General features: G+C 42.3%; 1 protein-coding gene and 1 long non-coding RNA gene across 5 annotated transcripts in view; one reads left to right on the top strand and one right to left on the bottom strand.

The window, feature by feature from the left end:
* The window catches only part of SLC44A5 (solute carrier family 44 member 5), a 90,224-nt gene that overhangs the window by 41,335 nt on the left and 24,068 nt on the right, over positions 1–24,821 (top strand). For 2 of the 4 annotated variants that reach the window (XM_061365053.1, XM_061365051.1), the window contains exons 3-10: positions 7,975–8,048; positions 12,607–12,691; positions 15,744–15,828; positions 18,571–18,699; positions 19,844–19,904; positions 21,037–21,160; positions 22,367–22,450; positions 24,697–24,809. In XM_061365053.1, coding sequence (XP_061221037.1) covers positions 7,975–8,048; positions 12,607–12,691; positions 15,744–15,828; positions 18,571–18,699; positions 19,844–19,904; positions 21,037–21,160; positions 22,367–22,450; positions 24,697–24,809 — 755 coding nt within the window. Of the gene's footprint in view, positions 1–7,974; positions 8,049–12,606; positions 12,692–15,743; positions 15,829–18,570; positions 18,704–19,843; positions 19,905–21,036; positions 21,161–22,366; positions 22,451–24,696; positions 24,810–24,821 lie in introns of all 4 variants that reach the window. The other 2 variants (XM_061365054.1, XM_061365055.1) reach the window with 2 other exon arrangements.
* Positions 19,793–20,154, bottom strand: LOC133218551 (uncharacterized). Its single transcript, XR_009727189.1, has 2 exons — positions 20,067–20,154; positions 19,793–19,901 (listed from the first exon to the last, which is right to left on the bottom strand). It is a non-coding gene; the product is annotated as an uncharacterized LOC133218551 (long non-coding RNA).

Genomic DNA, 24,821 nt, shown 5'->3' with positions numbered 1-24,821 from the left:
TGGCAAGTGGGGTAAATCCCTGGTAGACAATGGGTAGTGCTTGGACAGTGGCAGGAGCACTGCCAGTGATGGGGCTGACTGCTGGAGCCACCCAGCCCGGAAACCCTTGCTGGAGTGGATTACTCCCGCAATTTTTGTCAGATGAATTCTTTGCAAGGAGATTCAGTTATCTGAACTTGCTTGTTTGTTTTAGAACAGAGCTGTTGCTAGTGGTTAGATGTTGAACAATGGTGGGTAAGAGGAGTTACCGGCAAGGCGATGTGTGTAGTGCTTTGGTAGTACCATCATTCTCAAGGGGGTTGTTTGTGGAGTTTGGTATATTTAATGCAAATATCTTCTTATTAAAAACAATTAAAATGCAATGTCCATGGTGTTGATTGACTAAGCCAGCCAGGTCATGAAGATCCAAAATGATGCTATCAAGGTGATGTCATTGGTATGACTACATCCTGCAGTCCTTTCTGGTTTTTCCATTTTCATTCTGAACCGTTCAAGACTGTCTGCCTCTGTTCTCCATAGAAATGTTTGTGTACAGTGAAATATGCGTTGAAAATGTGGATTGTGTTTAACCTAAAAGTAGCTCTGAAACATACTTCTTTGTTACAAAGCCTCCTAGCAGAACCATCTGGATTGACTTCACTCCATAGTGGGTGGTGCAGATGAAAGCATGTCCGTTACCACTTTGAAGGTTCAGTAGTTTACAAGTGAAATTACTCAGAAAGCATCTAAGAAATCATGGGCAATTTTTCAGAGCATCTTTGTCTGTCTTGTATGAGAGAACTGCAGCTTTGTGGTACCCTTATTCGAACACACACACACTGTTCTTGTCTATGCAACATGTGTTTCTTCTTTTCCTTACTGAAAACTAATAATTTTAGAAATAAATGAAAATGTTTGTTTAGAGAACATCCCTATAATACTGCCAGTATCATGATACTGCACTGTGTACACCAATGAATTTAAGTGATAGTTTAGGGATGTTATTAAGCGTTCACCTATGTGCATTTCTACCAGAAAATGCTTGTAAGGAGGTTTGTACATTGCATCCACCCTGTGAGCTGTAGCTGAGCTTTTTCTCAACTCAAAATGATGCAGCAGGATTCCTGTAGACAAATTCCTTGAGGAAAATACAAACTTTTGGTGTTCCTGTCAGTCTGAGCTGGAGGCATGCACCTTCCTCACACCAGATCTGATGATCAGCTTAACTGAATGCACGCAAGACAAAATCTAGCACATCATATTTTAAGTCTAAGCTATCTCTGATTCCTCAAAGGCAGAAATTTCCTGCAAGCCGTCTGTCCCTGCCCCAAGAGGTTCACCCCTAGGAGCAGAGTGAGTTGGGCACCTCTCAGTTTCTGGATGTATGGACACTTTTCTGGTGTCACAGCCCTAAAGCTAGCTAGCTGTCTGTCTGTCTCTCCCATTAGCACTGAAAGGGTCCCTCATACTGGACTTCAGGCAGATGTGTCACGTGAGAGGAGGGCTCTGTTGCATGGTCTCAGTGTTTCATGCCAATGCCAGGCAAACGGGGAATGCTGTGGGGAAGGCTTGCCATTAATGAGAAATCCAGATAGAGTGTGTTATGCTTCTTTAAGAATAAAAAAGCATTTCTTCCAGCAGCATCATCATAAGATATTTTACATATGTGTGTGGATAAATCAGTCAGGTACCACCATACAAGGGAGAAACAAGCTTTTGCTTTTTCCTAGTGCAGTGATGCTACTCTGAGTATGAAATGAACTGTCTTCCTTCACTTAGATTTTCCCTAAGTTTCAGCAAGTGAATTTATAGAGTCAATACAACAATGGCATCTTTTTCTAAACTGCTTTGGGCAAAATCAAATGAGTAAATCACGCTTCTGACTTACCTCAGATTTTGTGGAGTTTATCTTAACTCTTTCCCTTGCCCCTTGTTATTTTTCTCCCTCTTCTATGTATTCTTCTCTTGGCCTTTTCTCCGCTTCCTCTTGCTAGTTAGACACACTGTAGATTTGGTTTTCTTGTTATGTTTTACAAACTCCTGACACCTCCTGGGCTATCTTTAATTGTTCAGCGTCTTTCTAGAAATTCAGTGTTCTTGTTAAGATGAAGATCACCTTTTTCTCTGTGATTAGAAAATATAGTTAATGGGTTCTCAGGCGAATTGAATACCAGTAAATGACCATAAGCACTGAATTATCTTTAGGAGTTTGGAAAAAAATAATAAAAATTGCTGACTGTAACTAGCAATACAAACTTCACCTTCTCATAAATACAAGTGCATCACTTATAGATGTCTCCGTGCACATAACTTGATACTGGGGTCAATATTGAAATAATAAACAATTTTTGACCTTTAAGTTATCCTTTATGCTTTTTAGACTAAATAGCCCTCTAAAGATGAAAGTCTGCTGTAGATAAATGTTGGTAGAATATAACATTACTTCTCTTGCTACTGGTATTCTATTGGTCCATGTATATTCCAGTGCATGGTGTTGTCTGTATCAACATAACATGCCACGTACTCAGTAATATGTATGGGAAAGCCTACATTTTATTTTGAATTCTTGATTGATGTTCCTGGATTGGGGCATTCCATGTCTACAGATGTTGAGCATTTCCAGATACTGAAATCTGGGGGTTCCAGAGCTAAACAATACTTGATAAAGCACTGTACCTGTAACTAAGACATATCAATTTAGTAAGTCCATGGAAGTCAGTGCAGATCAATCATACTCATTAAGAAAATGCAGAATTTAAGTTGACAGAAAACATCTTGTGGTAAAACTTGCATAAATAACTTTTTCCATGTGTTTTGGCCTTCTTGGTAGAAGCAGCTATTCTGGGGGAATTTGAAAGGAACTTTCTCTGCAAATATTTAGCTTTTGGGCACCCTGCACATTTATTCAGCTGTGCAGGATGATGCCTTCAGTGCCACTGTGCTGATAGAAATGCCCATTTCTACAGCAGATTTTGCTTCTCAGTTCAGCCTCAATGGAGAAAGGCGTCTTCAGAATTATTAAAGGCATTGGGTGGTACAGTGTAACACCACCTTGACACGACCTTGTCTAGGGAAGTCTAGGAACACAAGCTGTCAGTCAAGCTGGGAAAAGGAATTCAGAAGCAAGGACACTAGTGGTCACCTTAATGCGTCAGCAGAGTTGAAAGTGGTAACCTGAAACTCACACTGTGAACATCTTGAGCCTCGTTTTCTCTGCAGATGCACAGTGCCGGGCTCAGGGCTATTTCTAGGTGCTAATATCTGCTTGTGCTGCTTCCCTAATGAATGTTGTAGTTTCTTGCTAGTGCAGCATCTTGAGTGAAATTGCACTTGTGACAGATTGTGCATTAAACTGCCAGAGAGAGGTTCTAGACAGTCATTAACAATGAAGTGCATAAACTGTCAATGAATAAATAGCTTTTAGGCACTAATATGTATGGACAGTTTTATCTTTGCATTCATTTATTTGCTAGGATGCCATGCACAAAGTATTCTTTGTGTGTGCACTGCCACATGTAACCTGGCAAGAGAAGCTGAGGAGCGTGACCAGCAGGTTGAAGGAGGTGATCCTGCCCCTCTGCTCTGCTCTCGTGAGACCTCACTTGGAGCATTGTGTGCAGTTCTGGTGTCCTCAACATAAAAAGGACATGGAACTGTTGGAACAAGTCCAGAGGAGGCCACGAGGATGATCAGGGGACTGGAGCACCTCCTGTACGGAGATAGGCTGAGAAAGTTGGGGCTGCTCAGCCTGGAAAAGAGAAAGCTGTGTGGAGACCTCAGAGCAGCCTTCCAGTATCTGAAGGGGGCCTATGGGGATGCTGGGGAGGGACTCTTCATTAGGGACTGAAGCGGTAGTGCAAGGGGTAATAGGTTAAAACTTAAACAGGGGAAGTTTAGATTGGATATAAGGAGGAAATTCTGTCCTGTTAGGGTGGTGAGGCACTGGAATGGGTTGCCCAGGGTGGTTGTGAATGCTCCATCCCTGGCAGTGTTCAAGGCCAGGTTGGACGAGGCCTTGGGTGACCTGGTTTAGTGTGAGGTGTCCTTGCCCATGGCAGGGGGTTGGAACTTGATGATCTTAAGGTCCTTTCCAACACTAACTATTCTGCGATTCTATGATTCTACGGTATGTTTCTGAGAGACGGTGGAAAACAAAGGAGGCTCCATAAATTAAGCTGAATGACAGCAGTAAGCAGTAAAATGTGATGCAGGAGGTTGAACCATGCACTTAACCAAATGGGGGGCTTTCATGACATCACCTGAAAATGATGAATTGGGTGTTTTTATCAGCAGTTTATTTCTGTCTTCAAACACAGACTCACTGTGGTTTGGCTCAGATTATGGAACCTGGTTATCTCAAAAGTACCAAGACCCATCATAATTTCCATTATTGCCTGTTAGCAAAAGCACTTTGAATGTTTTCATCATCTCCGCCGTAAGAAATGTGAAGTGCTTTTTATCATTAATCTTAGAATGTTAACACATCATTATTACAGAAAAGTGTGATCATGCTATCTGTAAGCAAGATCCTGGAGCCTGTATGACGAACAGTGTTCTCGGTTCCTATTTTCATAATCCTGTTTTCATTAATCCATCTTCCTTGGGGTTCAGTTTAACAGTTCAGTCTCCTGAGTAATTTTATTCTGCCTCATTAGCCTGAAACAAAGCAAAAAAACAGATTTGCCATAACAGGCCACCTGCTTAGTTTGAAAAAAAGAATATCAAATCTATTTTTAGTTAAAGTATGGCTGGAGTATTTCTGATTAGGTTTCAGTAGTAAGCATGGACTTCCTGTATTTCCTGTTTCGAAGCAATTCCTATCATTCCAGTTTCTGCACCTTTGGAAATTCCCAGAATCTTCACGGTATAACCTTCTGTCTTTACACAGTTATTTTGATTTATTCATTTAGGTTGCTTTGCATTTTTCTTCCTCTCCTGTGGAGCCTTTGGTCTATGAGGTAATACTATGATCTCACTGAAAGTGAGGTCCTTGAGCTGACAACAGAGTTCAACAGAGCCAGGGTTTCACCCATAGTATCTTGTAAAATAAATCATTATTTCACATGAACAACATTTGATCTTGTGAACTGTTTCAAATTTTTCTGAAGCCACCCAAAAGAGGATTTATGTACTTCTCATATAGTTTAAAATACCGATATAACAGCAATACTTTTGTCCTTTACGCAGAACTGGTAAAGTGTTGGTGGGTACTTGTTCGTGATGGCTGTGCAAAACTTTAAAAGGGAGCTTTAGCACACATGGTGTAACCTCTAATTGCATTTAGTATCATAAAATGAGAGATATGAGAATTGGACTGGCAGAGGTCTTTGAGACTATAGGAGTTGTAATTAAAGTCTTTTGTGGTGCCATATTTCTCCTGAGAAGAAACCACTTTGCTGTCCTGTGGGGGCTGATGAGGAAACACCCTCACACCAGAAACAACCAGCTGATGCACTAGTAAAGAAGATCTCTACTAGTGCTGCCAGGAAAAAGCGGCAGGTCGTAGCGGTAGGGGACTCTACTTTGAAAGGGACAGAGGCACTCGTCTGTCGGCCTGACCTGATCTCAAGGGAGATGTGCTGCCTACCATGGGCACGGATCAGGGATGTTGCAGAGAGGCTGCCTGCTGTAGTAAGCCCCATGGACTATTACCCACTTCTAGTGATCTGTGTGGGTGCTAGTGATACAGATAGTAATAGCCTGGAGAACATAAAGAAGGACTACAGAGCCCTGGGAGAGGTGGCTAGGGGCTCTGGAGCTCAGGTTGTCTTTTCGTCAATTCTCCAGGATAAAGGGGAGGACCTTAAAAAGGCCAGGAGGATTAGCCGGGTTAACAAACGGTTCGAAGGGTGGTGCCGTAGTCAGGGGTTTGGGTGTCTTGAACATGGGACCCAAGTTTCTAGGCCAGGTCTACTGGGGGCTGGTGGAGCTGTTTTAACGGTTTTGGTGGGAGGCTTGCCAGACTGGCCAAGGATGCTTTAAACTAGATGTGTTGGGGGAGGGGGGCATTGTTCCATCCCAACACTCCCAGTCAGTTGCCAGCACCTATAATAAACGCTCAGAGCAATGCAGAGACATTTTGGCTGCTCCAGCCAATGAGCCAGCTTCTTTTGGAGCTTGGCTCAGATGTCTCTATACAAATGCCCGTAGCATGGGGAACAAACAAGAGGAATTAGAGATGTGTGCTCGTCTACGGGGGTATGATATAATAGGCATTACAGAAACATGGGGGGATGGCTCCTATGACTGGAGTGTTGGAATGGAAGGTTACAGGCTCTTTAGAAAAGACAGGCCTGGCAGGCAGGGAGGAGGAGTTGCCCTTTATGTTAGGCTGGAGAGTATGGAACTCTGTCTGGGAACAGGTGAGCAGTCAATTGACATACCCTTTTCAATGTCCTTTTCATGTTGAGGACACCAGAACTGCACACAATGCTCCAAGTGAGGTCTCACGAGAGCAGAGTAGAGGGGCAGAATCACCTCCTCCGACCTGCTGGTCACACTCCTTTGGATGCAGCCCAGGATACGGTTGGTTTCTGGGCTGCAAGCGCACACTGAAGCCAGCTCATGTTCATTTTCTCATCGACCAGCACCCCTAAGTCCTTCTCCTTGGGCTGCTCTGAATCTCTTCTCTGCCCAGCCTGTAGCTGTGCCTGGGATTGCTCCAACCCAGGTGTAGGACCTTGTACTTGGCATGGTTAAACTCCATGAGGTTGGCATCAGCCCACCTCACAAGTGTGTCAAGGTCCCTCTGGATGGCATTCCTTCTCTTCAGCGTATCAACCGAGCCACACAGCTTGGTGTCATCGGCAAACTTGCTGAGGTTGCACTCAATCCCACTGTTTGGATTGGTGTTTGGATTCTAAGGTTTCTTTTATGGTGAGATTCAGCTCCTCGCACGGAGTCTCAAGCTGAGATGAACAGCTTGTAACCTTTAGGTTGTACAAGGCAGTCTTCACCAAAGCTGTGTCAGACAAGCAGGACGTGGGAAATAACAACAGTGACTGCAATCCTTCAGATAAGGAGGCTCTGGGCAGCACACTCTTTTAGCCGTAATTCACTCCTTGTTAATCAAACCCTGGTGAGACCTGTTCAGATGCAACTGTTTCTTAAGCAGTGAAGCCTGCAAAAGCCTGTGAGGTGGCAGTGGTTTTGCTTCCACACATCTTTAGAAACCAAGGCTTGTAAAGTTGGCTTCACCCAGCTGGGTCCTTGGAGTGTATACTGACCTCCTCCTGCTTGCCTGGGAGCATCGTAGTTCATGTTAATTACAGTCCTGGAGCTGCTCTGATCAAGGTCAGACACTGGAGAAAGATTAGTCTAAGTGGTCACACCTTCATTCCTCTGCCTGCATGACGTTAATATGCAGAGCAGTAAGTCAGTGACAGTAATTTAACTGAATATTCACAGTTTACTCATTGGCTCAGTTTCAGACAGAAGAGTGTTGTCTTTGTTTGATTCTCTGTAAAAGAAGTTACGACTCTCCATGGTTTGCTGGGGACTTTCCTCCCCTCTGTAGAGCATATTTCGGTTGTGTTAAATGAGGTCAAACAATTGAGTCGTAATCTTGTGCAGAGATTAGGGGTAGTTGCAGGTAGGCCTTTCTTTCATTTCATGCTGTTATGTTTCCACCTTTATATAATACAGGTGAGTTGTGCTGAATCTTGCTTTCATCACATTGTCTACAATATTTGATACCAGCGTTAGGGCAGATGTCCTGTAGGAGCTTCTACCATACATGATCTCATTGATTCAGTGTTGTAAGGTATTGTTTCAAGAATGTTTAAATCTGTTGTTCAGTATGATCTTATTGCTGCCTACAGCATGAAAGGCATACACAGTTATTTGCTTACACCTCAAATGCAGTCTTGTGAGACTTGCACTTAGTGCAGATGCAGGCATCTTCTTCAGATGTTAAAAACACCCTGTGACATTCAGTGTTCTCAGAAGGTTCTACTAGACACCTTGTTTTTAAAAAGTGTTTCTTTCTGTTCCTAGGCACTGTACAGACATCGTGTGCTGTGTGATCTTCATAGTGGTCATTCTGGGTTACATTGCGTTAGGAGTTGTGGGTAAGTACAGCAAGTGCAGTGCTGCCAGTTCCCTGCTCTGTTGTGTCTGTCCTCTCAGACAACGTGGTTACGGTGATGTGAGCCAATGAAGTGGTCTTATTCCCTTCCCTGCACATGCAGTGGTTTCCTGCTGGACAGGAGGCATCTGAACAGCCTTCTCTTGCAAACCTCATGAAATGCTGCTGACAGCTAGAACCTGTTCCTAGAACCAGATACTGAATTTGTAGCTGATGACTTTCTCTACCTTTCTTACAGAGATCTGAATTTTCAATCTAGAAATATTTAGTCCAGCTCCAGATCCACATGGTCCCTGCTTTTCATCTTTCCTTCTACTGTGTTTCATCTATTCTTTTTTACTCTAATTTACTTCTAAGTAAAAGATGAGATCAGCTTTGGCCCAGTTCCAGGGGCCATCCACGTACAAAATGCATGAGAGTCAATGAAGTTCACAGTAAGAGAAAAATAGATTCTGAATCAATCCTTACACAATAATTATGCTTTATTATGGAACGGGAAAGTTATTTTTTGAAAATGTGTGAATGCTGCTTTGGATCCCTGTTTAATTTGGCTTGAGAAGTAAGCAATAAATGCAGGTTCATCACACAACTCCTGTGGCTGAAAATGTGAGTCAAAATTTGCCCTCAGTAATGTATGTATAGCTCACATGTGTGTTTTTGTAAACAGCAGTAGAATATTTGGTGTTTCTGTGGGCTGGGATGTAGTCTGAGTAAAAGGTAACCAACTCTCCTTGAAAGATGAAAACAAATTGATTTTTGCTACTGGCTGTACTTAGTTCTGCTTCAGTGGTGGCTGCTGTTGAGTGACTGTACTGAATAGAAGTTGTTACTCTATGATTACTTTCTCATTCTTTTAACTTTACAGATGAGCTAATAGTGCTAATTTAACATTCCGTGTTGTTTTTCCTTCCTGTCAAACTGGCTTAACTTTCATGTATATTCCATATACTTTGGGCTTATCCTGGTTATACTTTATAAATGTTTAGCATCTTAATTTAAGATTATTTTAATTCAGCAAAGTGCATGTAAAAGGCAGCAAATAAGATATCCTGGAAAAAAGCCTCACGTCAAAGGACAGGTTAATTTAATGACTCTTGCTGTATTACTCTGATACAGCAAGGGATGCTTCTACAATACCAGTGTTAGGCACATGGATTTAGAAATTCTGTATCATGTATTCTGTTACCTTTTTCAATACCTTGATAAATTGCTTGTGTTAAAAAGCTGTAAGAACAATTTGTCAGGTCAGTTTCTTCATACACTAAAACATGTAAAATATACCCTTAAGGGAATTAAAATAAGAATAGGCAAGACTGCCCTTTCAAAAATACATGGGAGAGGGAATGAGACAGGATGTATAACCAGATAGATTTGCAGTTTGTTTTTAAGTATCACAAGATGCCATAGCTCTAATCACATTTTCTCGACATGGAGCTTTGCAGCTTTTACAACCACTGACATGTGCCACAAAGCACAAAAAAAGGAGTGCATCTGACAGGCACTGAGTGACAGACGTTGGCTATTTTTGATACTGTCCACGTGTGTTGGCTCCACATAACTGCAGGCCTCCGGAAAACGCTATTCTGGTGTCATAGAATGTGATGTTGCCACTCTGAGGGCTGAGTCAACTGTACAGTATAGTTCAGCTGTTCTTTCGCTTTAGCACAGGTGTTTGTTCCAGGACTCAGGTTGCAGCCTCATGAGCATCAGAGCACGATGGAATCAGGATTTTATGTGGCTGGATTCCTTTTTGTTTAGTCACCAGCAGTGCAGCACAACATGCAGAACATGATGCTGCTCTCCCTGTCAGGCTATTTCTTACAACAACCTCCTTTTCAGTGAGAACTGCTGATTTCTGATGAGAAATTGTTTATTTGTCACCTGTATTCTTTCACTGTCATTGCTCAAAGTTTGCAAAGAAGGCAACAGAAGATTAAGTTTATTAATCTTGATGTTAGCTGCCGGCACAGGCAATGAAAGCAGCTGTGTATTTTTTCTTCTATGGGTCATTTTCCTTTTCTTTCTGGTGCAGAGTTAATGAAATGCTAAATATATATGTCATAAATCAGACACAATTAGTTTTCATTTTGCTTTGGAATTTAGCTGAGAGGTGACTTCCTCCATCCCCCAGCTGATCCCAGTGATGGAATTTCACAAAGTGTGCTAAATCTGCTGTTCAAAAAGCAGACTCTTTTTCATACTGTTTTATTGAAAACATGACTGAAGCCTCAGGCACACAGGAGAACTACTGCCAAGGATGGCTTTAGACAATCTGATAATGGCAAAGCAGGTACGGTTTGCACTCTCCTAATTTCTACTAGTAACTGAGAAAAAACACTGCAAAAGATGAGTGGTTAAATTTGAGACCAAGGATTCATGCAAAGCCAGCAAAACCAAGGGAGCCTTTTGAAATACTTGAGCAGACTTTGCATTAGAATTGAAAAGAGAGTGAGGAGAATGCTCTGCTCTGCCCATTCGAGGAGCTGAACTTTGTTCTTGTTGGCTGTGTTAGTCCACCCAAGCAGACTGGAAGAAGTAAGCCTGGCTCATGTGAGCCCTTCCTAAGGAAAGATCCTTAATGAGACTGTGATAGCAAAAACAAAGTAATCAATTCCACCACCATTATGTTGCGGCATTTATCTCCTTTCTCCCAGGTTTGTCTGAGGAGTGAAAAAGAATTCCAGGTTTAATATGAAAGGGGTATTGTTGGCAGTAGCAACAACTTCTGGATTGCAGAAGCAAGGTCAAGTTAAAGCAGAAAGAAAAACTCTCTCTTGTCAGTCATGATGGAATAGAGTGCACATGGCAGAACACAGAGACTCTTTGCAGTCACCAGAGAGCCTCCTGCTTTCTAATATCATGTGCACACGTGAGTTATCAACTGACTGTAAGAATTCCTAAGAGGGAGTTGATGCCTCCTAAATGTTCCTGTTAAGCAGCGCTACTGAAATATGCCAGTGGGGGCTAACAGATGAAAAAGGGAGTGGTGCTTAACACTGTTGAAGCGCTTTAACTTTTTCTGAGTGTCAGAACGCCACAGTTACTCTGAAATGCAGCCAATTGGAATGTACAGAAAGTGTTTGATACCAAGCAGCAGGTTGATTTCCAAACTCCAAAGCACAGGAAAACTAATGTAGGTTAAAAGAACTAGCAGATTCATTTTAGTAACCTAAAAGTGTTACAGGTAAAAGGCAGAACAACAGATTCTCTGTCAGTGTTTGCAAGTCATTGAAGATGCTGTGCATCTGTCTTGAACGTTTCAATAAATTCACACTCCGCTGCTCTGAGACCTTACATAGGTTCTGTCTCTACTACACATATCGTTGTTAAGAGCTGTTGTTCTTACCAAAGTGACCTTGAGGAAAATGACAGTTGCACAAATGACTAAATATAATGTCACAAAGTTGAGAGAAAATGGGATAATTATAGAGAAGCAAGTTCGAGGTGGTTTGCATAGTTCAAAGCCTCAAGTGTATGCTAAGTGGGCTCCTGACATTTAGTATATAGTGCGGATGGGGAACACTGGGTTGGGAAGCTTTGTAATTCTTGTAATTTTTCCCACATAATACAAGCACAAGGAGGTGTTTGGGAGAAGATCCAATTTCTAACAGCTCTTTAGCAACCTGATTTTAGGGTGTCATCTCAGGGTAGTAATAGGAAATTCTGTTCTGGTATTACATCTTCCTTTCAGATGATACTTAAAAATAAATGCAAGTTCCATTCTTGGGGTCAAGGTAAGCAGTTAGTCAGGAGAGTTCAAAGGTTAGACTTCGGCTAGTCATGAAGGAGGCTGAGTCAGGCCTGCACCCTACAGCTTAGGAATGGGGACACTAGTAGTGAGAGCTGGTGTGTACTTGATCCTTAAGGGGAAATCACAGTGCAGGTGGAAGTGGCTTGGAGAAGAAATCCTGCTTCAAAGTGGAGAAAAGTTTAAAAGTTCAGTATAAACCTCTTCCCATTCAGTACCACGGTTGTGGCTAGTCCATAGAATCCACAAGTTTTGCCAGGTGCAGACCTAATAACTGAAAAATGGGAAAGTTGCCAAGTGAGAGGTCTGGAAATGTTTTTGTTTACGAAGTGAGAATTTGTTTCCATTCATAGTGCAAATGGAGTCCATTACGTTTGGTCCCTCCTTTTGTGCATCCGTCACACCCCCACTTAATCCCATTAATTTCAATGCCATTGAAATGTTGTCAGCACTCAGATTTGTCTACATAGTTAAGTCCTCTTCTTTCCCCTTTTGATAACCCTCAGTTTTTAAGTCCATTATGCCATATTTTGGGTACAATCCAGATACACATGCCCTGAAGGTAAAAAGTGAGCTGGTTTGCTTTCTTCCTGATTCATCCGTATCTTAGTTCAGGTTAGTTTGGTTTATGCTTTGGTGTTCCATTAGGAACTCTACAAACCAATACTCCTCAGTGGTGATCAACAGCGATTAAATGGTACATTAGAAGTGATACATATTCATGCTGATCTGCTTCAACTGTTAACTGTGTGCACTTGAGTAACATGCTAAAAGACGGTGTGTATGTTTGCAGCTTGGGTGCATGGCGATCCCAGGAAAGTGATTTATCCAACTGACAGCTACGGGCAGTTCTGCGGTCAGAAAGACACCCCCAATGAGTGAGTACTCGATGCATTCACGTACCTGTATTACTCATGCAGTGTGAATAAGGTGTGAGGTTTCAAGTTTCTCTGTCTGCTGGGGCTTCTCTTGGGAAGCTGAAGAAACAGCAACACTCTTCCTCTACTTTTATACCACATAAAGGTCAGAAATAGATTAGTTGCTCGGTGCATGTGTAGATCCAAATTATTACTAGAATGCAGTTGTTTTCATCATTCAGAGAATCTTTTTGGTAAAGGATCAACATAGCTGAAAGATGGCATCACTAATTGCGTTGCAAGTGACTAGCTGGAACAGCTTCTAACTACCCAGGTTTGGATCATTAATTCTTTTATCCCCCTTGGAGCAAGAGTAGTCCTGAAACATTATTGCCTGGTTCTTAGTTTTTCTCAACATGCACCAAATAACAGAAAAGACCATCAGGAGAAGCACCTGGGGCTTTTTTTTCTGGTGTTTACCCAGTGCCAGTAGAGAGGAGACTGAGAGGTCTGGGAGGCAGTCAGCTGTAAGTACACCTTCCCTGGCATACCTGCCGAGTTTCTTGCTTTGCTTGTCTCTGTTTCCCAGTGGTTTTAAATCCTGAATTGTGAGAGTTAAATGAATCTGTTGATCTCAACAGAGCACTTCTGCATGGAAATAGCTGCTCAGGAAGGAAAGATGTTGCATCAATGTTTCCTCTGAAAAACCTAAGTGCTTTATGAAACAGAATTGTAAACACAGTTTGTTTTTTTCCCCCTCTAATTCTCCCTTTTAAAAAATAAGTATTAGGCACCCTTTATGCCCTTGTCACTGTCAGGAGCCTCGAGGCTCTGCAGGAAGCAAACCAGAAGCAATGTTTGGTAGCATCTCTTTTCTTCTTCTTTCTTTTCCCATTTAGTTTTCTAATGGGGAAAAACTGTGCGGAAGCTGCTGTCCAACGGGCATTCAGAAGGGAAGGAGCAGGAGATGGGGAGTGGAACAGAGGCAGAGCTAGGACTCTATATCCTCCCAAGTTTTTGTTAGGGAAGAAACAGACTAAATGGTGTAAGAAGACCTGTTCCACCCTTTGAGATTCTTCACAGCAGTTTTTGGAGAGGCCAACTTCCTGAAGAGGAAAAACTAGGAGCAAAAGTTGTTGTGCTGTGTGTTCCCCTCACTGCACCCCTCCTCTGCTCCCCTTCTCACTCCCAATTTGCTCTTGTGCCCTAAGGTACTAAGCAGTGGGCAGATGGGTTTGGGAGCCTCAGACGTACAGTGTCGGTGCACTGTATGGTCTGTAGCCGGATGTGCATCTCTGTTATCATACACTCCCATTCCTGCTTCTGCTCTGTTACACTCCCATTCCTTCTTTCTTAATCAAGACTTCCCTTTGGTTATTTTTTACAATGTGATTTTTCCAGTTCCTATCCACAAATTTCCCTCCATCTGTATGATTGCTGGAAAATAATACAGCTGCTGAGACTGCGTTTTGACACTTACTGACCACGTTGAGGAGTTTCTCATAAAAATAAAATCCAAAAGAGACATAACACAACCTCCTGGGAAAGCAGGAGTGTTCATGGCAGTAGGCCAGGAGGCTCCTCTGAACAAGTCCCTCTGGTCCCTGAAAGTGGAGGTGTGGGATGTGCTCATCATGCCTTCACCAATGCCATTGTCAGGTTTTTCTGCTGCCCTTAAAGTAAGCACTGTGAAAGGCTAACCCAGGACTATGGTTTTCCTGAGTCCCTAAGGCCTTACTCTGAGAAGTTTTACTTGGTAAGTGATCACAGCCTCTGTGTTTTTGAGTCTTGTGCTTGGAACAACCATTCACAGCAATCTCACTGAGGAGTAGAAAAGAGAAGCTAAAAACGAAGCCAGCACTCACAGCCCATGCAAAAACCCATTTGGACTCCAGTGAATTCCATGCAGTCAAGTTAATTCTACTTTGTGCTGTTATGCGAGTCTCTCTTAGGCCTCTTTGTGTCTACCTGCAATCCATCCATTAATCTCCATGTAATCTGTAAGCTTGTTTTGCCTCCTGCAGAGCACAGTGTAATAATGGAATACAGCATAATTTCATTATAAAGAGCAGAGACCTAGTTCTTGGTGGCTGTTTTCGTATGTCACACACATATTTAAACTTTCTTTCCTGCTGTTAAAATTGGCAGGTGGGCTAAGTCCTATGGAAAAAAAAAAAGATTTCATTAATGGGTTCGAGCAGCTCATGGATTATGAGCACTGTCAAGGAGCTATTGAGGAACGATGGCATTTCAGTCCAACAGTTTACTCTGTGGATTTGCAGAAATCACAGCTAATGTTAGTGAAACTGGTTTTGCCAGGATGCGTGGTTTGTTACCAGTGCATCGCAGAACAGACCTTGGTGAGAACAATTTAACCTTGTAAAATGTCAGGCAGTTGAGCTAACCCCAGTTCTAAAGGGAACTTGAATGTGCAGTGAAATTTCAGAAGCTGTCAAGTGTGAGAATTCTGGGGTGCAAAGTCCTCAGACTGTCCCTTCTTTACATCACAGAAGGTTTATTAGGATTAGGAGCAGATGCTATTATCATTCTTTTTCCTGGCCAGCTGCTTTCGGGTTTCAGCCATAAAAAGCTTTTGATTGATTTTGGTGCCACCTTCTGATCAGCCAGAAACAGGCAGCTTTCACCGTGTAGCGTTTGCCGGTAGTGATTTGGCACACAGTGCGCACAGTGTGTTCAGTGCAAGCAGAGGGACCGCAGAGGTTTTGCAGGGGTATTTGACAAACCTCACTTCTCAGAAGCAGGACTACAGATGCGGTGAAAAAGCCTTCTCAAAAGTTAGCATTCTTTAACTCGCATAGTTCCTTAGACCAAATGCTGCTGGTTTCAGCATTGTCTTGGCATGAAGCTCCTAAGGTCTGCTTGGGATTTTTCTTTTTTTTTCTTTTTTTTTTTTTGTTTGTTTTGTTGGGTTTTTTGTTTGTTTATTTCTTTGTATTTGCAAAATGACCAATCACAATAATAGAATTTAAGTATCAATATATGCTGTCAGGTTTTGAATGGTAGGATGTGCAAGGACCCATAATTATAATATTACTTATGTCCACTTCCATAGGAACAAGACCATTTTGTTTTACTTCAACATTCTGAAATGTGCCAGCCCCGTGGTGTTAATAAACCTACAGTGCCCTACAACACAGGTGAGTGAAATACCAAGATAACGTATCTTCCCTGCTTCTTAGTCATTGTGCTTAAGAACTAGACATGCATTTGTTTGATTTAAAAATTGATATCCTTCAAAATGTAACATGGTTGGTTTATAGATGACCTGCAGCACATGGTCCCTGTAGCCTATGGTGATCAGAAAAAATAAAGAGAAATGCACAAAACTGAGTATTTTGGATAAGAGCTGACAAAAAAAAAAAGGTCTGTTTAGCTGAATGCAGCAATTTGTAACTTAGAAATTCATCACAAGCAGATGTTGAGTAGTAATCAGTGCATGCAGAAAATACTTCTGATTGATATCTAGGGTTTTCCAAAGTAGACATGTTCAGGAAGATGTGCATATCCCCAGTGACAGGAGTATCTGGGTATGGTTAGAGCCTGCAGCACTTTGAAAAGTGAAGATCTTGAAAGCTTGTTCTTGCCTTGTGCCACAATTTGTACTTCCTTGGCTGGGCTGCAGCATCTTGTGAAGCTATGAAATAAACCCAGGCACTGAGCGTATATGGGTTAACATCATCCTCCTGATGTTTTTTACATGAGACCATTTCACTGACCTGCTTTGTTGAACAACTGAACAGTTATGCTTATCTGTTCCATCTTCTAGGGCAACAACTTACGGCATTGGGTAGGTCAGAGGATTTACGTGAAGGGCTGCTCTGATCCAGCTTTGCTGCCAAAGTATTTGTACTGTGTAACTAAGCTGCAGGTGACCAAGTATGGTCTTGGCCATCTTGACAATACTCAGTGAGGTCTGGTATTAATTTGGATGAGGGTTGTTACATGGTCACCAATTTACTGATTCCAAATGTTAATTGTCTTTATTTAACTATCATTTAAAAGTGCTTCCCATTTCAGTTTGCCCTTACTTCTGACTCTTGTCCTTGATAGATGTTTCTGGCCTATCAGTTAGTGTGACCATATGGACTATTTGACATAGCTGAAGAGAGGGAAATCTCCAGCAAAGAATAGCAAGAGCCCTCTTAACACTGACCAGCTGCTGTTGGAATGGAAGCTTTATCTGTCTGCAGCAGGTTTGCTCCAGGAATCCCCTCTGTTCAGATGTAGACACTGACACTGTTACCCTGCAGTCTTTAGACTCTGTTACTGGAACAGCCCAGCCTGTTCAGAAATCCTCAGGTCATTGTGTGGGATGTGACTGTGGCTGTGGGCAAGTTGGCAGTGATCACGAATTGAGTAAGGTGAAATACTTGCTGAAGGAGAGTTTGGGGGAGCAGAGTAGTTATTTTGTTTATTTCCAAATGTACATCATCTCCAAAGCAGAGAATGGTTCTGTCTGTTTGCTCCTGCAGATGGTTAATTCTCTGGTCTCTTATGAAAAGGCTGTTTTGATAATTCCTCTTTTGAGCTGCAAACAAGGTCTTTCATTCCTGTCCCGTTCATATAAAACAGCAGGAGGGAAAAAAACAAGAACTGGTGTGGGAAGGGCTTCAGTTCTTGAGTAAGACGCTGGATTTGCAAACTGTTATTACAGTTCACTAGATCCATAGACAGCGTGTTTCATTGCCTGTTTCATAGGTGGGAAGCTGAGGTTAAAATATATACTTGTTAGTTACCTGTTATCCCAGCAAGACAAAACTTCTTTGTTCCTTGCCTGTGGGTAGAGCGCAGGACTGTAGCACCTGTGTAGAAAGACCTCTTGCAGCATCCGCCCTGTTCTGAGGATTAGTACAAGATCTTTTGGCAAAAGTCCCTCAGGTGAATCATGTATGATGGAATCCCTTGAGGTGAAGCACAGCTTCCTGCGTGATGTCCTCTGGTACTTGGATAGTAGAGCTTTGCAAAGCGTGTTTGGTTAGCACAGCTCTGGAAACAGTGAACACCTTCTGGAAAAGGCTGAAACTTGCTAAACAGATGGACTTCAGACTACGTGGGAGTTGTTTAGCAGCACTAAGGGGTCAGACCGGCTGTACACTTGTATGGTTCCAGAGCCCAGCAGAGCCTTCGGGGCCAATGGGACAACTGCTTCTCCATTCCATGACTCATAACTTCTGAGTGGATGCTTCCATCAAACCCCGGTCCTGATTTCTCACATAAATCTGGTTTATAATGGCTGTACCTCAAGTCCTCAGAATTTCATTCCTGGCATGTGCACCCTTCCTGCTTTGTAACTGGGGGAGATTCATCATTAGTCAGTAGTAAAGTCACTTCTGAGTGATTGATACAAAACTGTGGAGCTGTGTTTGACTGAAGAGACTGCGTAGAAGGGTTGAAGAACTTTAGCTGCACGAGGCCTTTTCTGAGTAAAGTTTTCCTTACAAATGTGCTAGGAGGACATGAGGTGTGTACTGTGAAAGCAGCGACTGCACCGCCTCACTCAGGACATGGCTGCTGAGGGGAGCAGAGGAGGACCTGGCAAATGTTTTTTTTTCCTGCTGTTAAAAAACACTTGGGTTTCTTCCCCAGCAGACTGGAAGCTCTGCAGATCCACCGGGATGTGTGGAGCTGACAGAGATACAGGTGGTGCTCGATGTGCCAGGGAATGGGAGAGACTTTGAAAGTATTTACCAAAGAGTTTGAGAAGCACTCACCTAGGAAATCAGGAGTGCATTGTGTCCCTTTCCAAATGCTGCAGTAAACATTACTGAAGGCAATTCCATAAAACAGCACACTTTTACAGGTGGCCTTTTTTCTTGCTTTTTGATTGCACTGACTTTCCTTACCCTTCTCTACCCCCAATGTGTCTTCTTTCCTTGCAGCTTTGTGTCTCAAAGTGCCCAGACAGGTTTGTGACCTACATTGATGTTCAGGCCTCCTACAGATACAGACCAGATCAGTGGAATTACTTCAAGCAGTTCTGCAAACCTGGTTTTAACAGTCCTCGCAAGGTCTGTATGTATCAGGAGGTGATGGAATACTTTTTTGTCTTCAAGCAATGTGTAATGCGCATGATTTTACTGAGCTACAGCAAAGCTTTTGACTTACTCTGATTTCACCATATAAGGAGTTGTCCTGTACATATGCTTTGACAGTGATTTAATCAGGGATGAAGGTCTTGTATGCACATCAAATCCCTAACTCTTTAAGTGATTACTGTTTGCATAAAGAGTATCTGCAGCTACCCATGTGGTTGTGGTACTGTGGCAAGTATCCTTTAGTACTTAAGTACTCCACAGCAGTAGAGCAGAGTGTCTCAAGCCAGTTCTTAAGGCTCCCGAGTTATGTAGAGCTCCTCACTAATTCAGCTAGGAAGTCTTTCATGGAACTGATTTTGGACTCAAACGTACTGTGTTATTTCTCCCATCTCTAAACCACCTTGAAATTCAGCTGTTAGTTGTGTTAAATTCTTAGTCTTCTTTAAGATAAAAGTAAGGGGGAGGCAAGGAGCCATCGCCCAGTCATTACTGCCTCACCTGCTGATCCAAAGTCAACAGGTCTTTTCTTTTTTGTCACGAGAAAAGTAAAGAACAGTCTTTTCCCAGATCATAGAATCATAGAATAGTTAGGGTTGGAAAGGACCTTAAGATCATCCAGTTCCAACCCCCCTGCCATGGGCAGGGAAACCTCGCTCTAAACCATATCATGCAAGGCCTCATCCAGCCTGGCCTTGAACACTGCCGGGGATGGAGCAGTCACAACCTCCCTGGGCAACCCATTCCAGTGCCTCACCACCCTAACAGGAAAGAATTTCTTCCTTATATCCAATCTAAACTTCCCCTGTTTAAGTTTTAACTCATTACTCCTTGTCCTGTCACTACAGTCCCTAATGAAGAGTCCATCCCCAGCATCCCTATAGGCCCCCTTCAGATACTGGAAGGCTGCTATGAGGTCCCCACGCAGCCTTCTCTTCTCCAGACTGAACAGCCCCAACTTTGGATTCTCACATCATGAATGTGTCTTGCAGCTCCACCAGTCAAGGCTGGGGAGGAGGCTACAGAGTACAGTTTGGGGCATTTTCTCAGTGTGGGGGGAAACAAAACCCACATAGTTATTCTGCTATGTATTCAGCATTCCTGTTTTTCCCCTTTTTAGTCTGTTGCTCAAGTCCTACGTGATGAAGATTGTCCTTCGATGATCATTCCAAGCAGGCCTTGTGAGTGGTTCTATTTCTTACACACATCTTAGCAGATTGTGAGTGTTCACATGAAAGCACAGCTCCAGTCTGAAAAGTGTTTTGTGACAAGATCACACGGAGCTGGCTGTTACCTGGCTGTGGCACCCCTTCAGTTTTAAACAGTTTGAAAGTTATTTTTACTCGAGTGCTACCCAGGGACACTTGGCGTGTGATTGGGTCAAGCTGAGCTCTTTCTTGCTCTTGAATCATCACTGATCAGAAATGCCTTTGGAGCGCAAACTGTTTTCCAAAACATGTAAGCACCCAATCCAAGCCAAGCTGTTGGCATGAAGGAAAAGCCATGACTATAGGAAGGCTCATCTGGGCAGCTGTTGAAGTTCAGGTGGTACTTGAGCCCAGTTACAGGGCAGCTTGCTTTTCAGTGCTGCACATAGTGCTGCCTATGCAGGGAGACAGAGGAATTAAGGGGACAAAAAGCTGGTTTTGTCACTGTGGTCAGCAGGTGTTTATGAGTAGACAAGCACAGGTCCCAGTATCTGTCGCTGACGTAGAAGCTTCCCTTTTATAATCTCCTCCTCCCGCTGTCTAACCAATAGTTTCTGTCTTTTTTCCATTGCTTCCTTTCCAAGAATGTCTGGTGATAGTGTCTGGTGCTGGAGCTCACTGGGCATATGAAGAGCTGACACTTGCTGTTATGTATTGTTTTGGGTGCTAATAACATTCGTGACATGTTGAGTCTGTCCCTGGGGGCTGGTTTCATTATTACCATGAAATTACACATTTGAGAAGCCACAGTTTTTGCAGGCTGCCCAGATAGTGACAGAGAGTAAGTTATGCATTTATTACAAATTCTGAAACTGCTACAGATACTACTGTTGTTATTCGGTAGCACCTAGAATCTTCAGTTGAAAGCTGTGTTCCCACCATGCCTGAGCTGGGACAAAAAGTCCCAGAGCATAAGAATCCTAATTTTGAATAGAATGGCTCTTGCAAGAGTTCTCAAAGTCAACACTCCATCAGATAATCAGCTGAAAAGCAATTAATCTTGACTCTGGAATTGTTTAAATATATCACAAAAGACAAGCAATAAAAGTGGAGCTCATTTGATGTGAGGTGTAACGTTTCTGCTTTCTTTTGGTATTTTGAATAGTTCTGAAGAGATGCTTCCCAGACTTCTCCACGAAGAATGGTGTGCTAACCGTGGCAAATCAGACTACATTCAAAGACGGAAGAGGGAAAACAAGAAATGTAACCGATCTCAGGGAAGCTGCAAAGTAAGTTTTACCCTTCTTTAGTGCTTGTGTGTTGGATTCTGAGACTGTGAAATAATTTAGGAATTGAAAAAAAATAATCAGAATCTGTTGCAGCAAATGGCTGAGGGTACCCAGACAAGACTTGCTAGTAGATGGTTTCTGTGCCTGAGCACTTGCAAAGTTCCCGTAGGGAAAACCAGCACTGTGGTATGCAGAAGTGAGCAAGGAACCAAAAGCCTTAGTGTGCCTCAGATTGACTGTCAGTTTTTAAAACATTCCACTTGGTTTTCCTAGCAAAAGTTAGTATCAAGGAAAGTTAAAGGAGGTTCAAATTGAAGTCCTAATGCAGCAGGACTCAGGCCAGCCAGTAATAGCCTCAGCTCTTCCTTCCAACAATGGCCTTTCTACTGCCGTGGACTGTCCTAGTACTTTGGCATCTCACCTCATCAGCATGCTCCTGTGTTTATTAGCACACGTCTAAAGGTCCAAAGGCAATGTCCTGGGCTCTGTTGCCAGACAGCATCTCCCTTGCAGATGGACAGCAAGCGTCTCCAATTCTGGATAGCAACCAGGATGAGAGAAAACCGCTGCAGTAGCCTCTCTTTTCCAGCTGCTCTCCATCCTCAGCCTGTCTGGAGCACGGGGATACCTTTTCTTATCTCTAGATCTGAGGCTACCACACCTTACCAGCAGTGGTAACACCCGCACCTTACAAAGTTTCCTCTTTCTGGCATCTATGGCTACATTGTTTGTTCTTTGATAAGATGATTCTTCATTTCTTCTAGTGTTAGGAGAACATTAATATGGGCAAGCACTTTGCAGGATAGGAAAACAACTCCAAGAAGGCCTCCTTTTGCTTCACTGAGCTGTTTTTCACTTCTCTGCTATTAGCAGTTCTGGAGTGACAACTGTTTGGCTCTTGATACACTGCAGATCTGAACAGTATGCACTTGTGACATAATGCTCAGTTCTATCTGATGACAGTGAGTACTCCCAAAGCTTTTTTAATACTGCTTTTTCAGGAGCAGTATAGACATTTTGACAGTTGTTTTGATTTGGGGTAATGGTGGTTAATGTTGGCTTGGTTATGGAACTGGAGCTAGAGGATAGTAATATACTCACCACTAGCAAAGATATTTCAAATTCCTTCACTGTGCCCATTTGTTGTTTAAATATATTTTGCTTTTCTAGCTAAAGTAACCTCTTCTCTGGTTTGTCTTTTCTCAGCGGCATCAATAATGTCCTGGATGCAAGATCAATTGGAGTAAAAATTTTTGAAGACTATGCTATTTCTTGGTACTGGATTTTAATGTAAGATTCTAATGGGTATTTTTATGTTTTTCCAAACTCACTTTGGAGTGTGTGGGGAATTGAAAAACAGATCACGCATGTGTTTGTTACCAAACCTAGTTTTAAACTCTGCCATAATGTTGTTATGGTTCTGTACATGAGATGAGGATAGCACAGCATACATGCATACTGTGTGGTCTGGAGTAGCTTTTTAATATCCAACCAGGCAGAAACCCAAGAGGTGCTGTCTTCTGTTGCAGGACCCATCAGTGTGGTAATTCCAAAACTAAAAAATCTTAATGAAGAGTCTTTCAAACCAATTGCAGTTGCTAAGTGTCATTAGTATCTATATAAAACACATCCCAATTTCTAAATTGATACTAGCAATATGTAGTTAAATTCATTATAATACATAACTCCAGTATAACTCCATAAATCCAGTGCAGCAGGCAAAGCAACTTAAAGAACAAAATTACTGAGCAGAGTTAGCTTTATCTTGCAACTATTACTCAATAATCAGCGATTAGTAAAAATGCAGCACCAAAACAAAAGAAGTAGCTATTTTGCTGAAGCAAACACCTAAGTGTGTGTGCATAAATGGTCATTCTCTCTAGATCCCTTACTGAAATCAGGCTTATAGTGCAGATTCTTTCAAAGGAGAGACTGCTCAACAGATGGACTGGAAGGAGAACTGACCATTTTTTGAAGAGAGTTTCTCAGTGCTGAAGCCAGTTTCCACATTTCGAATAGGATATTTTCATAAGGAGTTGTGGTTACTTTTAAAGTCATTGGATAGAATTTTCTTCACACTTTTCACCAAATGACAGCATCTGTCAAGTGATTGCTGGGCAAACATATTAAAGTGCCAGAGTTTGGGTGATGACAGTGAAGGCCTGGTGGTGAAAGGAGGCAGGATTAAAAATCAAATATGGAATTGCTCTGTTCTTTTTATCATACCCCCAAAGAACTGCTGCTTTCAAGGCTCAGTTTAAGGGAACCACTTTATTAAGGACAATTGGTACCGTGTATTCATTCAGTTTTGGTGTTACTAGAACTCATGTAAATGTGAAGCTAACTGTAGATAAAGGTAACTGAACTGCTTTAGAGAACAGAGTCAGGAACTCCAAAATGACAGCTTTTTTTTTTTTTGAGGAATACATTCTGAATTTCAAGCAAGCCATTCAGAAAGGGAAAACACATCGTGCTGGGAAGCATTTAAAGGGCTAGGACTCAAGACCAGCTTACAAAGGTTTAAGTAAATAAACAGATGTTCTTTTTCTTGTCCCTTTGCCCATCTGGCTTAGTTTGCCCTAAACATCCAGTTGTGATTGTTTATGGTCAGGCCGAGCTGTTTTTTTATCTTTAGTCACTGGCTAATTAAACTGGAACCTTCAGAAGTTTCTGACCACAGGCAAGAAGAGGGTTTCATTTATTTTGAATCTGTTCTAATACAAAATTCTGTTGTAACATCTCAAAATTCTAGAGAAATGAAACGTTCTGTGAAGCGTTTGAGCTGGATCTTTGTTGGATGGAACCATTGTTTACACTGCTTTATTCGCATTGTTTTGGAAGGCCCCCCTGAGTAAAAAGGCCTTTTGCAGTCCTTCTTTCCTTTCTGACTTGCTTTCTGGGAGTGAAATGAAAGCAAATATTTCCTTACCACAGACTTGATAAAGACACTGGAGATGTCTTTCCTAGGGGTCCCACTGATGGCTCTTAACAGGTTCTTTTCATGCATGACTATGCCCTGATCATTTTCTTCTCTGATGGGCAGAAAGAGTCACCGGTTTTCCTCCTAAAATTAATTTTTTTTTTCTAGGAAAGCTCCTCAAATGTTACTTTCCTAATATTGTTTCTTTGCAAGCAGGGATTTTAAATGGAGGACATAAACCAGCAACCTCCCCACAAGCAGGTATTTCTCCAGTTTAACTTTCTGTGCTGTAGAATAGGCCATGGCCTGGGAAAAGCAGTGAGTCGGTTAGCCAGTGTAAATGACCAAACCAGACCTGTACAGGTCCCATTCAGACACCCTGAGAACTTAGTGTGCACAAACATATCTGGCTGCGGACTGTGAGACCATCATACATTATCTGTCTGTTTCTAACAGCAGAGAGCCATAAGGAAATATTTCATAAGGAAGATCTTGAAATACAGTTTTAGAAACCATTTGCCTATATGAGATGAAGTGACCCTCATTTGGAATAAGAGGCATGCGAGAAAGAGTCTCACACTTGTTTTCCCCGTGTTTCTGTTTCTTGTCTTTCTAGTGGGCTGTTCATTGCAATGATTGTGAGTCTGCTCTTCCTTGTGTTACTGAGGTTCACAGCTGGGGTTCTCTTCTGGATTTTCATCTTTGGTGTGATTGGAATTATAGGTTATGGTAGGTGTAATC

The sequence above is a fragment of the Neopsephotus bourkii genome, unplaced genomic scaffold, assembly GCF_033783945.1.
Source record: "Neopsephotus bourkii isolate Nb327-2 ecotype Australia unplaced genomic scaffold, CSIRO-AGI_Nbou_v1 NB_1269, whole genome shotgun sequence".
In the NCBI taxonomy this organism is placed as follows: Eukaryota; Metazoa; Chordata; class Aves; order Psittaciformes; family Psittacidae; genus Neopsephotus; species Neopsephotus bourkii.
Note: the sequence above shows the minus strand (reverse complement) of the source record. Positions and strands in the feature narration are given on the sequence as shown.